General features: G+C 33.0%; 2 protein-coding genes, 1 non-coding gene and 1 pseudogene across 4 annotated transcripts; 3 read left to right on the forward strand and 1 right to left on the reverse strand.

The window, feature by feature from the left end:
- Positions 1-423: 423 nt before the first annotated feature.
- Positions 424-530, forward strand: LOC147926336 (small nucleolar RNA R71). Its single transcript, XR_015583210.1, has one exon. It is a non-coding gene; the product is annotated as a small nucleolar RNA R71 (small nucleolar RNA).
- A 5,149-nt stretch (positions 531-5,679) lies between these two features.
- Positions 5,680-7,544, forward strand: LOC104745877 (RNA-binding protein csdA). Its single transcript, XM_010467243.3, has 4 exons — positions 5,680-6,055; positions 6,434-6,873; positions 6,986-7,121; positions 7,228-7,544. The coding sequence occupies exons 2-3, from the start codon at positions 6,470-6,472 to the stop codon at positions 7,074-7,076; spliced, it is 495 nt and encodes a 164-aa protein (XP_010465545.1). The 5' UTR covers positions 5,680-6,055; positions 6,434-6,469; the 3' UTR covers positions 7,077-7,121; positions 7,228-7,544.
- Positions 7,545-8,175: 631 nt separating this feature from the next.
- Positions 8,176-10,868, forward strand: LOC104745878 (uncharacterized). Its single transcript, XM_010467246.3, has 9 exons — positions 8,176-8,404; positions 8,991-9,182; positions 9,374-9,450; positions 9,653-9,712; positions 9,831-10,034; positions 10,132-10,194; positions 10,293-10,361; positions 10,472-10,517; positions 10,601-10,868. The coding sequence occupies exons 1-9, from the start codon at positions 8,395-8,397 to the stop codon at positions 10,669-10,671; spliced, it is 792 nt and encodes a 263-aa protein (XP_010465548.1). The 5' UTR covers positions 8,176-8,394; the 3' UTR covers positions 10,672-10,868.
- A 41-nt stretch (positions 10,869-10,909) lies between these two features.
- Positions 10,910-12,127, reverse strand: LOC104745879 (F-box protein ETP1 pseudogene; annotated as a pseudogene). Its single transcript, XR_015582517.1, has one exon. The product of XR_015582517.1 is annotated as an F-box protein ETP1 pseudogene (transcript).
- Between the last annotated feature and the right edge of the window lie 2,442 nt (positions 12,128-14,569).

The raw sequence follows: 14,569 nt of genomic DNA on the forward strand, positions 1-14,569 counted from the left end.
TTGTTCTGTTGCTGCTTCTGGTCACCATTGTAAGGTATGTTTCCTTGCTGATTACCGAATCTCTGTCCCTGATACCCAGCTCCATACACATAGTTGACATTCTCCTCTGAATTCTCTGGCTCTGGCTCAAACGTCTCAACTTCAGCAACAAATTGGACTGACTTCTTTCCCACAAGAAGATTGTGCACTGAATCAAGCTTAGCACTAACATAAGCTAGCTGATTTGCATCAAACTCTCCATGCAGTCTCTTTCTTTCAGCATCAGCTCTTTTAGTGCTATTGCTAGAAGCCAAATTCTCAATCAAAACTTCTGCATCTTCTGGAAATCTTGTCTTGAAGTTCCCATGACTTGCAGCATCTAAAGCTAACTGATACTTCCAGTCACACCCTCTAAAGAAGATACTCAACAGTTGTACCCTTGAAAACCCATGGTGTGGACAGTCTCTTTGATAAGCTTTGAACCTCACCCAAGCTGCCTTGAAAGCTTCATCATGTCCTTGCTTGAATGAAGAGATCTTGACTCTCAGCTCAACTGACATTGCATCATCATAGAAATGGTTGAGAAAAGCCACCTTGATATCATGCCAGTTTGTCAGAGATCCAGCTGGCAACTGCTTCAACCACTGAGATGCCTCTCCTGCAAGTGAGTATGGGAAGAGCTTGCAGAATATGAAATCCTCAGTCACTCCATTAACCTTGATACTGGTCACAAGATCCTCAAAATGCTCAATATGGTCCAGAGGCTTCTCATGGGGCAGAGCAGAGAAAGGTCTCTGTCCAACCAGTTGAAAGTAAGCAGGCTTCAGCTCAAAGTCATTCCTCTGGAATGGTGGAGGAACAATTGCAGACCGGTTCTCATACATAAGATCAGCCCGGTTGTAGTCAGCAATGGTCCTGATCAAGTCCCGGTTCTGCTCCTGTCGTCGAACTGGGTTCTGTACGTGGTTGGCAGCTCCACGTCCGTCTGCAGGAAGGGGGTGTCGATCGATACCCTCTTGTTGGTGTCGATCGACACCGTCGACACCATCAGCTGGTTCGTCGACAACAGCAATTTCAGCAATCACATTGCCCTCAACATCAATCTTTTGGCCCTGCTCATTGCGCAAGTGGCCCTCTTGATCCCTTAAAGCACCATCCTCATCTCGCATCAGAATGATAGTATTAACCATCTTTAGAGATTTGGCTGCCTTTCTGTTCTCACGCTCAAGTTTTCCTAACTCTTGGTTTGACAAATTCACAGTAGGACCAGACTTGTTGCTCCTTGTGTGAGGTCTAGGAGGCATGCACCTGAAACACCAAAGAGAAGAAAAACAAAAACGTGTAAGTAGAAAATAAAAAGAAAAATTTAGACAAAATCTAAAACTCAAATCTAATGGTAGATCAAAAGAGTCCCCGGCAACGGCGCCAAAATTTGATATGCTCAAATTTACCCTAGAGCTACTCTCTCAAATTAAGAGATCACTGCAGTACTTAGGGGTCGAATTCCACAAGGACTCAAGACTACACAATAAATTATAGAGTTTTATAATTATGCTAAACAGATTAAATTGAATTAAAAATAGCAATGCAAAATATTAAATAAAACTGTTGTAAATTCAGAAGATCAAAAAGCTAGGCCTAGGGAATTTCTCAGGAAATTATGAAATATTAAATCAATCAATAAATTATGATTCAAACAATTAAGAACAGATCTAGAACTCTAAACACTTTTGTAAATTAAATCAGTTCTCACTGCAAATAATATCTAAATTTAAAACCAGAAAATCCAAATCTCTTTGTAAAATTCTAGGTAATAAATCAGCAATAAAAACAGGTTTAGATTGTTCACAAAATTATTAAATCAAATCTCTTTGCAAGAAATAATTTTGCTCATCAAAAGGTTTTTGTCAGGAAAATCAATTATATTCTCATATCAATTTATTTTCCTAAAGTATTAATTCTAGGTGATCAATCAAGAATTAATATGAAGAACAACCTAAGATGAAGATCTAGAAAGATAATGAATCCTAAATAAACAGATCTAATAATTCATAAAATCCCTGTGAAAAACCCTAAACCTAACAAACAAATTACTCAGACATAATCAATGAAGAACAAGACATAATTCTGAATAATATGCAATTGAAATTAAAAGAGTAAAAGGGAGTTCAAGAAATTCTTCTCTCAAAGCAGATCTCTCTCTCCAAAAGCTCTCAAAATCTCACAGGGTTGCAGAAAAATAAAACTTGATAGAATGAAAACTTAAGGGTTTGGAAAACCTAAAAACACTATTTATATGTCCTAAAACACGTCAGGGACTTGTTTTGCAATTATGGAAAACTTTAGGGCAGATTTGTAAAACTTCCAAATTTGGCTCTTTTCTCGTTGGCAACAAGGGTGTCGATCGATGCTCTCTAGTGTCGATCGATGCCCTCTCTCATATTCGACTCCAAGCTGATTTCCTCCAGATTATTGCTCCAAAATGATCCAAACTGCTCCACTTTGCTCCTTTCATGCTAAAAACCTGTAAAGACTCAAAAACAATCTAGAAACAAATGAAAAGACACTAAAAGACTCCTTATATCATGGTTAAAAACCACAAAAACCATGATATATCAACTATCATCATACTTGAAGTTCATCTCTGTTTCTGTCATGATGCAGTACTATGACTATGCTTTATTTTTAGATTGTTTCATTCCCATTGTTGGGTAATTCTTTTTCCTTTTCTCTGTTTTGGTTCTTGTCTAGAGACGTAAAAGTTTTTTTTTTCTTTTCTCTATTTTGAAAACTCTCATTTAGTGATATGCACGATGCGAGAATAATTTCATCAATCTTTGCAATCAAACGACCTACAACCTAGTGGTTCAGTGTCTTTTTTTGTTCAATGAAACGTAAAATTACGAGAGGTCAACTATTAACTGAGAAAAGACAAGCTTCAAACAATGGGATAATTAACTAACAAACAATACAAAATATATGAAGACGTGGTGTATAAGCGATGCAAGGAAAGAGAACAAACACGAGAACAATCGTTTGGTATAGAGTTTTCTTTTTTTGGTGTTATAAAATATTTTAAAATCATTCAAAGTTTACTATAAAATCTCATAGAATCTCATATAAACATATTTTATTTTCCTTTTCTTTTAATAGAATAACTCTAAAACACAATCAAATCTCTTAAAATCTTTCAGAATTCTAAAATTTTAAAATCTTATCAAATCTTAAGAATATCAAGTTTAATACCCCCTCTAATATTTTTGGAAAACGTGTTAGATTAATAATAACATGAGAACAACTGAGAGTATGGCACAAAAGGGTAGCCGCAACTACAAAGAACACCCATGGGATACCAACGCCGACAGTAACTCCGGAAAATCCTACTGTTTATTATAGGTTTTAAGGTAAATTGACTTGATTTCTTCTTCTCTATTTTTTTCTTTCAAATTTTATTGTACGAAACCTTTTCCTATGTTTTAAAATATTTAGGTTTTGAGACCCGTAATAAAGGTTTTGTTATTTGTTGTTATGCTTACAATTAAAATAAAAGGTAATTACTTAATATTGTAAAATAATAAAAGTAAAATGAAAGAGGTGATGCATGGATGGGAGTCCCAAAGAGAATCGAATCAGCCCAGTTCCTTTTTTTTTTGGTTGCCCACTTTACTCTTCTCCAAGAGAATGGACTCCAGATATTAGCAGTTCTCCCCCTATCTTTTTTTATTTTGTTATGACAATACAAAAATCATACCTATTTATAAATATATTTGGAAGATTGCCAATTTTTTTCTTTGTTCCAGTTAGTTTTTTTTTTCTTAAGTCGGGAATAAACATCAAGAAAAATAAAGGAAAAATTAAAGTGAGAATAAAAGAAAAGATGGTCTAAATGAAAACATCGAAGAATTATTCCGTCACAATCACCCAAATTTATCTTTATTGAAACTCTCTATTTTGCCTCATCCCTTTTGAGTTTCCTCTCTTTTTATGTTTTCGTTTTACCCATATTTTTGTTAGATTTTCTATTTTTCACTATTATATTTGTATGGTCTTCGACGCATTTGTAATCATTTTTTTTTGTTTATAATACCATTTTCAACTTAAACCATATGAAAATCTTCTTTACAAATTTTACGAATGAAAACAAATGATAGAACAATAAAACAAGAAATTATACGATAGAAAACATTATTCGGAGTGGAACATATAACAACAAAGACAGTTCGTAAAACTTACCAATATCTATCACATTAATCATTCTTTCTTTTTGAAGTTTACAAGTTTTGTTACGTTGCTGCTAAGCAAAGGAGAATTTGTATTATATATTTATGAAAAAGAAAAGAAGAACAAAAGATAGTGAATATTCAAAATTCAAAAGTAATATAAATTTTTATTCGTGTCTCGGATATCGATTCCTTTGCCTCCTTAAAGTTAAAGTATAAATGAAAGAGACTTACCATAATATAATTGTGAGATTAAGCTACCCTTTTCTATATCAACCAAAAAGCTTATACCACGTAGAAGATACCGAATCGATTCCCTATTCAAAGATATATCATCTTTATATATTGTACACTTTTATATAATTTCGTTTAGCAATTTTATTGTGTGTTCCAACCAAATTTCTAGGGTTAATTCCTATTCACCCTGGTCGATCTCTACGTTACCTTCACATTTAAAAAATAATAGAATTTCATAGATTAGTTCTTCTCATTTCAAAGTAGTTGTAAGACAGAACTAATTAAAATGACAAGTTTAAACTATATGAAAATGGTGTACTTGTAAAATAGAATTCTTCCATACATATATACCACCGTTATGTGTTCCAAAATACGTTAACAAGTTATTACAAAAAAAAGTATGTTAGCAATGACAAGTTTCAGAATAGAGAAACGATATTTATAGTTTGTTAGTTGGAATTAATTCTGTTAACATTAATGTGTTGATATTTTTTGTTTTGTGATACTATAAGCAAGGTCGTCTAGCTAACTACTAGCTACTTGAATTAAATACTATCATCGTTCATAGGTAACCAAATGATGAGCTTCCTTGGTGTTTAAGCGTATAATCATGAATTAATAAACATAGTTTTTTTTTTTTTGACGATAAATTAATAAATATAGTTATGAACTGCATTATAGAGATAGACGGTCCAAAAAGGTACGAGTCAAAAAAAAAAAAAAAAAGGTACGAGTCAAAGGACTGCTTTTATGTAGAGCTAGAGGTTAACAAGATCTCTTTCTTTTAGTTGGGTGTGGGCTCCTTTAGTTGTTTGTTGGCTACTTATCACTCTTAATTTTACTTAAAATTACATTATGCTTTGACCCAAGATTCTTCTAATCAAAGTACTTTAAATTTACAACTGTTATATAAAAATTGAAATGAACAAGATGATAAAAAGAACGAGTAGGTGACAAAAAAACATGTCGAGTAAAAAAAAATCTAAGTTGTGGCATCATCAACTGTTGAGTCTATCTTTGACTGTCATAATATAATTTTACTTAAACGAAGATTAATTTGAACCCAAAAAAATATTAAAACATCGTTGTTTCAATATAGCAAGGACAATAAGAAAATCCACTATACTAGCTATTTCCATACATAGTAAGTATTACATATTTTCGAAAATTTTAATTCTTCATATGAATTCCTTGTAATTGTGAATAAGACAGTAAGTCACTAAAATCTATGTCTTTTAATTACAACAAAGCTACGGATAGCATATTATAATCAAACAAATACAGTATATATCATAATACAAGAAACACTCTAAGGTGTGGCCAAACATATCAAATAATTTCTAGGCTTGGGAATCTTAGCCGAAATTTTTCACTTAATTTATTTTAAATATTTATCGGTTATATTTTTGTTGCTCTTCTTTTGCGAAAGTTTACACTTGAGAGGTGAAGAAAACGAGAAAGTAATTATTAATTATTTTTTTTTTTTTTGAACGAGCCAGCAGTTGTGTGTTCTTCTCTGTTCTATTTAAGCCCATCCTCTTCACATCACTCTTTCAAAGCCTCGTGTCTTATTTTTCTTTCACTAAACTCATCATCACATCTCTTCCAAGTTCTTCAAGGTTAGTCTTTTTCAACTAAATTATTTCGTTAACTATTTTATTATTTTATAGATATCGATTTCAGACATATATAGCCACAAACAATTGGCAAATATTATGTTATTCGTAATGAATATAGTAAGTTAGTTAGTCTTCATAACTATTAAACATATGAAAATATATGTATATCCACTATTACTATCTTTGCGTAAATTGATACAACTATTTTACTAACTTTTAACGAAAGCATGCATGAGTTCAATACATAAGAATTTCATTTTCCTTAGTGCCTATTGTGTTTACTCAGGGATATTTTGTAACATAGATATATTTTTTTTGTTACATCAACTATTCAGTTTGTTGAAGTATCTAATATTCGAATTAATATGCATGTAACAGGAAATAATATAAACGCACGCAAACAAGAACTGAAGAATGAACAGACCCGGAGATTGGAACTGCAGGTCATGCAGCCACCTCAACTTCCAGCGCCGAGACTCTTGCCAGCGATGCGGTGACTCTCGTTCCGGCCCCGTTGGAGTCGGTGGCTTAGACTTCGGCGGTTACGGAGGCAGAGCCATGTCAGCTTTCGGATTCACCACTGGCTCCGACGTTCGTCCAGGTGACTGGTACTGCACCGTCGGAAACTGCGGGACTCACAACTTCGCCAGTCGCTCCACTTGCTTCAAATGCGGCACTTTCAAGGACGAGACTGGCGCTGGAGGAGGAGGGGGTGGCATCGGTGGTCCGGCCATGTTTGACGCAGACGTTATGCGGTCTAGAGTCCCCGGTAATGGCGGCCGCTCCAGCTGGAAATCCGGCGACTGGATTTGCACTAGGTAACAATTATTAATCCATATACACTAATTGGTTGATAAAACTCGAGTCATGAATATAATCTATAGTTTTTATATACGTGTACATTAAAGTTTAATTTAAAAATGGAAACAGGCTTGGTTGCAATGAGCACAACTTTGCAAGCAGAATGGAATGCTTCAGATGCAATGCACCAAGAGACTTCAGCAACAGGACCTCTTTCTAAGTTATACACAATGCTTTTGAAGTAGCCATGTCTCCAAGTTCTTGGGTAATTAATTCAACTTTGAACTATTATTTTTATCGTTACATATATATAGATAGTGTACTCTTTGTATGTGATTAAGTTCTATTGATGAAATGTTTTTGTGATGTAGGCATACCGTTTCAATCAATGGAAAGGAGAAGCAGGAGCAGAGCAAGATTGAATTAAAGATGATGATAATTTTGTTAGAGATGTTAAAATGAGAGCCAATATTGTAACTTTAGCTGTCGTGCTTTTGGGATGTATTATCCACTTTTTATTTTTATTTTCTCTCTTTTTTTCCTCTTTAATTCGTAATTTTTCTTTTGCAGTTTCTTTTTAAGAGTTTTTATTATTCTAATCATTGTACGCTGCATGTCTTTCTTAAAAGAAGATTTTTTTTTTTTTTTTTTTTTTTCCGTCAAACTTAAAAGAAGATTCTCTTCTCAATTTCATCGCTTTATACATGAGTTGCTACTTTTTTTTTTCTGTTTTTGTTTTATTGTAGTTCAGCCTTTTCAACGTATATTCTAATAGACTGTAATATACTACTAACAATCACTTTTAGAGTAGACATAATTCTATCAACCTAGTGACTAGTGACAGCAATAATAAGCAAAATTTATGTATCAATTAATTATATGAAATAAGAAGAAAACTTATATCAATTATCAAAAAAATAAATAAATAAAATTGTCTAACATACCCCAAATTGTCTAACTTCCAAGCTATATAAAATTTAAAATGCTTAGGATAACATATGTAGGTTTTGGTATGCATCTCCAAATGCGGCAAGAGAAAACTTTTAGTGCATAACTAGATATTTTAATAGGATATAATTGGAAAGTATATGCTCTAAAACAGGTGTAATAAATATTTCTAAAATAATTTTTTTTTTTTTTTTTTGTGCACCAAAATGATTTGTATAAAATGTAATTTGTAAGACTTCTTTTTTACCTAAAAGGCAAAAACAATATTATTATATATATACATAAACAAAACTTCACTACTTCGGGCTTAGGCAATTAAATGGGCTTTACATAAACGGGCCATAAAAACCCAAATCATATAAAAAAAAATTTGATGTTTCGTGCTTCGCTGTACAAAGACCACTCTGGTTGTATCGAACAGAGCGAACCCAACCAAACGACGAGCGTTAACCTCAATTTGATCATCTCTCCCACACTCGTCAAATCTTTGTGTCCTCCTCCTCGTTCGTATCGTTATCGTATCAGCTCACAAATTCTCATTCTCTTCCTTATATTCTTCTTCCTGTTTCTCGAAATCCTTGTCTCCCTCCATGGCTTCCTGTAAGTTTTTTCTCTACCTGTATCTTGTTTTGTCTTCATTGTTCCAATTTCCTGGGATCGTACACTAACCTGGGTTTTTCTTCCTACATTGAAATTTGAATCCTTTCGTAGCTTTCTACTCTCTTAAAACCATATTTTATCGAAAAGATTAGAACTTTGAGGACTCTGCTAATTTGTGTGATAAGAGAATTCAGAAAAGGGACTTCAATTTTGAACAATTAGGTTGATTTTGGTATGAATTAGAGATCTAAAGTTGAAGAATTTGAATTCAGTGTTCGTATCAATGTTTATGAGATTCAAGTTACTTCCTTTGATATTGAACTGCCAAGCTAATCTAATTTGAATACACCATTGTCATGAGTTTGGCATTTAATCTCTCACTGTTGAGTATACGTGGAGCTAGGTTAACATGAGTTTATGTCTTAGATTTTATATTTTGAATCACTTGAAAGCTTCTGGAGCTATTTTGGATTGAGTTCTTATGTACAACTTAAATAGTGAGTGATCATATTTGAGGATTTTGTGCTTTTCTTTTTTGATTCCGTCTTGTTTTCTCTGATTTCCTCAATTGAGCGTATATTTTCAGGTAGCCTAGGAGTTCCTAAAATTAAAATCTCAGCAGTAGACCTTAGTAGAGTAAGTTCTGGAAGCTTACTGATACCATTCAGCCAAAGATCATTGCTTGGACAAAGGCCGGTGAAGTACTTGAGTCTCAGGACAACTTTTGGATCTGTGAAAGCTGTCCAAGTATCTACTGTCCCAACCGCAGAAACATCAGGTCAGCTTATATCTATATGTTTGATTATCTTCAGGTTACTTTCTTCTATCGTAGATATGCTCATTTTAGCTATTTTACCATCTATATGTTTTGCACATCGAGTGTGTTCACTGGTGGTGGGCTAATATGTGCATGGAAAGTGTCTTTTATTATTCCTTTATTGATTTTGAGTTGAACCTTCTTATGCACAGCTACTATAGAAGTAGAAGATTCTGAAGAAACCAAGTCATCTCCATTGAACGCTCAGCTAGTTCCCAAGCCATCTGAGGTGGGTTTTCATTCGCCATTTACTATTAGGATGTCATTTGCCAAGATTTCTGAATTTGTTCCCTTATTGTCAAATGGAAGAGAAGAGAATGTGTTACCTTGAGGAGTTAGTGGGAAAATTCACTTGGTGCATGCACAATAAAACCAATTGAGTCTGTTTTCTAATTGGATGCATTCGGTTTAATTTCTTTTTTTTCTTCTAGGTGGAAGCTCTTGTCACTGAAATATGCGATTCCTCATCAATTGCAGAGTTTGAATTGAAAGTAAGACCCCACTCAGTTGATTCTTACTGTTTTGCAGAGTCATCTCAGCTAAGTTTTAAGTTTTAAATAGGATTCTTATCTAATGTTTTCTGCGTCTTTTATTTGCAAATTCTAATAGCTGGGGGGTTTCCGCCTATATGTAGCAAGGGATCTAACTGACAAAAGTAGTCCGCAGCCTCATCCAGTTCCTGCTGTGGCTGCTGCCAGTGAAACTACCAAGAGTCCTGATTCGAATGGATCAACTCCTTCTACTTCATTGGCTATCACAAGACCAGCATCCTCAGCTGCTGATCACGGTTTGATGATTCTCCAATCTCCAAAAGTAAGAGATCCACACAACTTAAACGCATGGAAACCTGGCTTTCAGAGAGTAAGCCACTTATGGTTGTCCCCAATCTAAATGGTGTGGTAATGTGCAGGTAGGGTTCTTCAGGAGATCCAAAACTATAAAGGGTAAACGCATGCCTTCGTCATGTAAAGAGGTACAAATCTTCTTGAACAAAAGAGAGTGTTTGATTTTTATGGGGTAAAAAAAACCACTGATTACTACTCTCTTGTTTGCTTTTGTTTAATCTGACAGAAAGACCAAGTGAAAGAAGGTCAAATTCTGTGCTACATTGAACAACTCGGTGGCCAATTCCCAATAGAGGTTAGATAATGCTCCATTTAAAATTTTATGATTTAGTAATAATGACTATCTCATGCTTCAACTAAGTCAGTTAAAACTGCTCTTCTGGTTTCTCTCGATCAATCTTCTAGTCTGATGTCAGCGGCGAGGTTGTCAAAATACTCCGAGAAGATGGAGGCAAGTCTTTCTTCTTCTTTAACCTTTCCTCGTTTTTCTTAAAACTTTAATGATTTTTTTTCTCGTTTACTCATATGGAACAGAGCCTGTAGGATACAATGATGCTCTCATCTCGATCCTTCCCTCTTTCCCTGGGATCAAGAAGCTTCAGTAAAAACCAAAATTCGAGCTGGTTTTTGAGTTATGATGATACTGTGCCTTGTGTATGCTTTTTAGACAAATAAATTCATTCATATTTGTGTTCTGTTTTTCTTTTGCTTGTATGAAAGTTTTTCTTTAAAACTGTGCGTTTCTTATATAGAAAACACATTATGGTACTCTTCTTATCATATACATAGATGATTATTCAAAGAATATGACCAAGGTAAAATAAGAAGAACACATATAATTGCTTAGTCACCTCTTTTTCTTTTGTTGCAACCAGCAGGTAGCTCGATTTGGACCAAACTTGGAACGTAATTAAGAATAGCTGGACAATTTGGCCAATGGCCTTTATCATTTGGATAATCCATCAGATTAAAACCAAATTCGCTGACTTTATTATCCTCCCCGAGAAAGTATATATTGTCGATGGCCTTCTTGTCGTCTCGTACCCATGACTCACAACACACGGCAACTTTCTTATCCTCGTCAAGCAAAAAGCTTACCCAAGAAGTAATCTGAAGATCAGGGCTCAAATCGAATGCAAAGACCTTGCTCCAGGACACCGCTTTCACTTTGGTGGTCTCATCAATCTTACTCGTCACCCATATCTCAGCCTTGGATGCATCATCGGGCTGTAAAAACAAGGAAAGCTTCTCTTCTCTAACAACGGAAAGACTCAAAACTTCATACTCTGGACACTGATAGGGAAGAGGCACAAATAGAGATGATTTCTCAGTAGAAAAATCAAATCTGAGCAATGACAAGCCAAGAAGATGCGGTTTTGATTTCTCATTAGCCAAAAAGTAAGCACTTCCCTTTAAAAACACGGCGTGTCGAGAGCAATCAGTGGACCAGCCTGGTGGAATGAGATCACCATCAGGAATCCTCCTCCACGAATCACAAGAGTTAAGCTCGTAGATTCCATGATCTCCATCATGAGCATAATCAACGCACAAAATTTTGTAGCTTTTTCTTTTACTGCAAGCCTTGTTCTTATTGTTCTTGTCTTGGTAGTAGTATCCGAGAACTAATTTTTTAAGTGTAAACCAACGATCAATGCCGACTTCGATCCACCTAGTTTGACCAGTAAACGGGTTCCAAACCACTATTTTAGGGTCGCAATCGGTGGAGCATAACAATAAGCCGTCGCAGTGAAAGACTTCAGCTATATCGAACTGGAGCAAATTGTTAAAATACGGACCAGGAAGGCTAAGCTCTCTTTTTACCTCTACAGATGGAGGAGGAACATTGATGCTCAACGGACAAATCCTGAACTTCGCTGTCGAGAAGAGACTGAGAAACTCCTTTGGGGCTTTATCGCAGTGCTCACTCGCGAATCTCCTATCATCTTTGAACAAACGGTTCCATCGTTTGCAAGTAGCTCGTAACCGTTTCAGGGAAGTGGCCGGAACGCGACAGAGTATCTCCTCTACCAAATCGTCGTTCAAAAGATCCAGTATCGTCATTGAGCTCTCAATATATTCTAGGGTTCGCTTTTCAGCTTTCCTCTCCCTCAAGGAAGGCCTCAATTTTATATATATACATATAATGTCGAAAGACGAAATTTAACAAATTCTGAATGTATTCTATAGTTAACATTAAAATACCAAATTTGGAAACTTTACAAAGTATTTTATAAAATCATAACACACACTGTTGTATAACAGTATAAGAAACTAAAAGGCTGCAGACGATTGCTCTCCACGATCGACAGTAAACAGGAATTAGACAATCTCGTAATTAAAACATTTTTGTCCAAATCGAAAGACGGATGTGTTCACCCGACCAGTTGGTCAAAATCCTCATCTCTGTCTGTCTCCGTCTGTCGCAGGGGCGGATCTAAAGAAGAGGAAGGTGGGGCACGTGCCCTACTAGAAGTTGAATATAACCAATACGATTCCTCCATATTTTCCTTTTTATTTCTTTTTTCCCACGTTTCCACTTTTATTTTTGTTTGTACACATATTTTCTTTCTTATTTTAATTCTTCACTTCTTTCATGTTTTTATATTTGGTGATTGGTTGTATTATGTTTTTTGTTTTTTGTTTTGCTTTCACTAAATTATTTATATACCAAAACATATATATTGATTCTTTAGTATTTTTTTAAACAAATTAGTCTTCTTAAGTCGTTTATGTAAAGTTGTAAACCAGTATTACTATCTACGTTATGATATATTAAATAAAAATTATATTCAGTGAATTTAGTAAATTTTTTATTCATTATATATTTTTAAAATATATAAATCAATGAAATGGTGTTCTTCATAAATGTTTTTTTTCAATGTTTAGATTTTAAAACCTCATATTTTAAAATATATGAGATGCTACAAATAATAACTACTAGGTAACAACCCGCACTATGTGCGGGATAAAACGATTTAAAGAAAATTATTATAAGTAAAATTATTATCCTATAACTAATATCTATTTGTGTCAAACATAATATCTAACTAAAGTTTTTATTTATTTATTCAAAACTGTATTTTTTTGTGTAAAAAATACGTTTCACCCGTGAAATCTTTAAATGTGTAAGAGGTTTTATGGTAAAAAAAATATTGATAAAATGTTACTATTTATTGCAACATGTCTTTTGTATGGTTTAAAAAACAAATTCATATCTCTTATGTTTTATTTTGTAATCATATATATAAAAGTAGAGTTTCAGTCTCTCCTTATTGGTCCACTTGGCAATGCAATTTTAACAAAAAAAAAATTTTATATTAAAACACAAATTTAAAACAATTAATTTTCACATTTAACTCACATAATATAAAACTGAAATCTTTATAGCTTCTCCCTATAAATTATGCATTAACTTTATTTCTCCACTAAGTTGTATTAATCAATTGTATTAAAACAAAACAATAAATTAAAATTGTAACTCTCATTTTTCTAAATATAATTTTTCATTATTTCTCTTCCTATAAATACTCATTATCTTATTCTCTTAGTCTATTACTATTTCATTCTCCCATCTTCTTCCACTACTCTCAAATCTCTTTTTGTTTTGTTTTGTTTTGTTTTGTTTTGTATTTTTTTGTTATTGTTGTTGTATGGGTTATAAAAAATCAAATCAAATATCATTGTAAAAGCTTAGTTTTAGAGTTTGTATGATATGTATATCTTATATATTTATTTTAATCTTTTAAAATATTTATCTCCATTTTCTATTTTATATTAACATCTTATAAGTCATTATTTTCATACTTCCTTACAATATTCACCATACAATAAGATCATAAAGTTGAAATGATCCATATGTAATTATCTATTATGTCTCTGGTTATCTCACATATTCATGTATCATTTTTAATAATTTATAAAGATCAATATAATATTTAAAGATCAAAATAATTATCCATTTATCCATTTATAAAGACTATTTTGTTTTGTGATCCAATTATTAAATCTGTAGAGATCAATATAATATATATATATATATATATATATTTTTATGTTTTGAGATTTTTGAAAACAAAAAGAACAGAATTAAACAATTGGTTTTTTGTGTCTTTAATCAAAATAAAAAATATCCAAAAAACAAAACATATTCAACTGGAACTTAAATATAAAAATAAAATATAATTTTAAAAATATCATTTCACTAAATTCTTTAAAGATGAAACCATTAGTATGAAATCTAGCACTATAAATTAAATTGATGAGTGAAAACCAAAAAAATATAAATTATCCTTGGGATTTTAAAAATTATTGAGATTGAAGAATTCATATAATTTTATAAGAAAACTAATTTAGTTTGTCACTTAAAAAGTAATATTTTTTATTTTGAAATATTATGTGTAAGTGTTGAGTTTATATCAACAAACAACCAAATCATGTGAATTTTGATTCAGCCACTTGGTATTCCTTTTATTTTAGGTTATAAAAAATTAAAATATTTATTTA

The sequence above is a fragment of the Camelina sativa genome, chromosome 15 (genome assembly GCF_030686135.1).
Source record: "Camelina sativa cultivar CO46 ecotype springtype chromosome 15, ASM3068613v1".
Taxonomy (NCBI): Eukaryota; Viridiplantae; Streptophyta; class Magnoliopsida; order Brassicales; family Brassicaceae; genus Camelina; species Camelina sativa.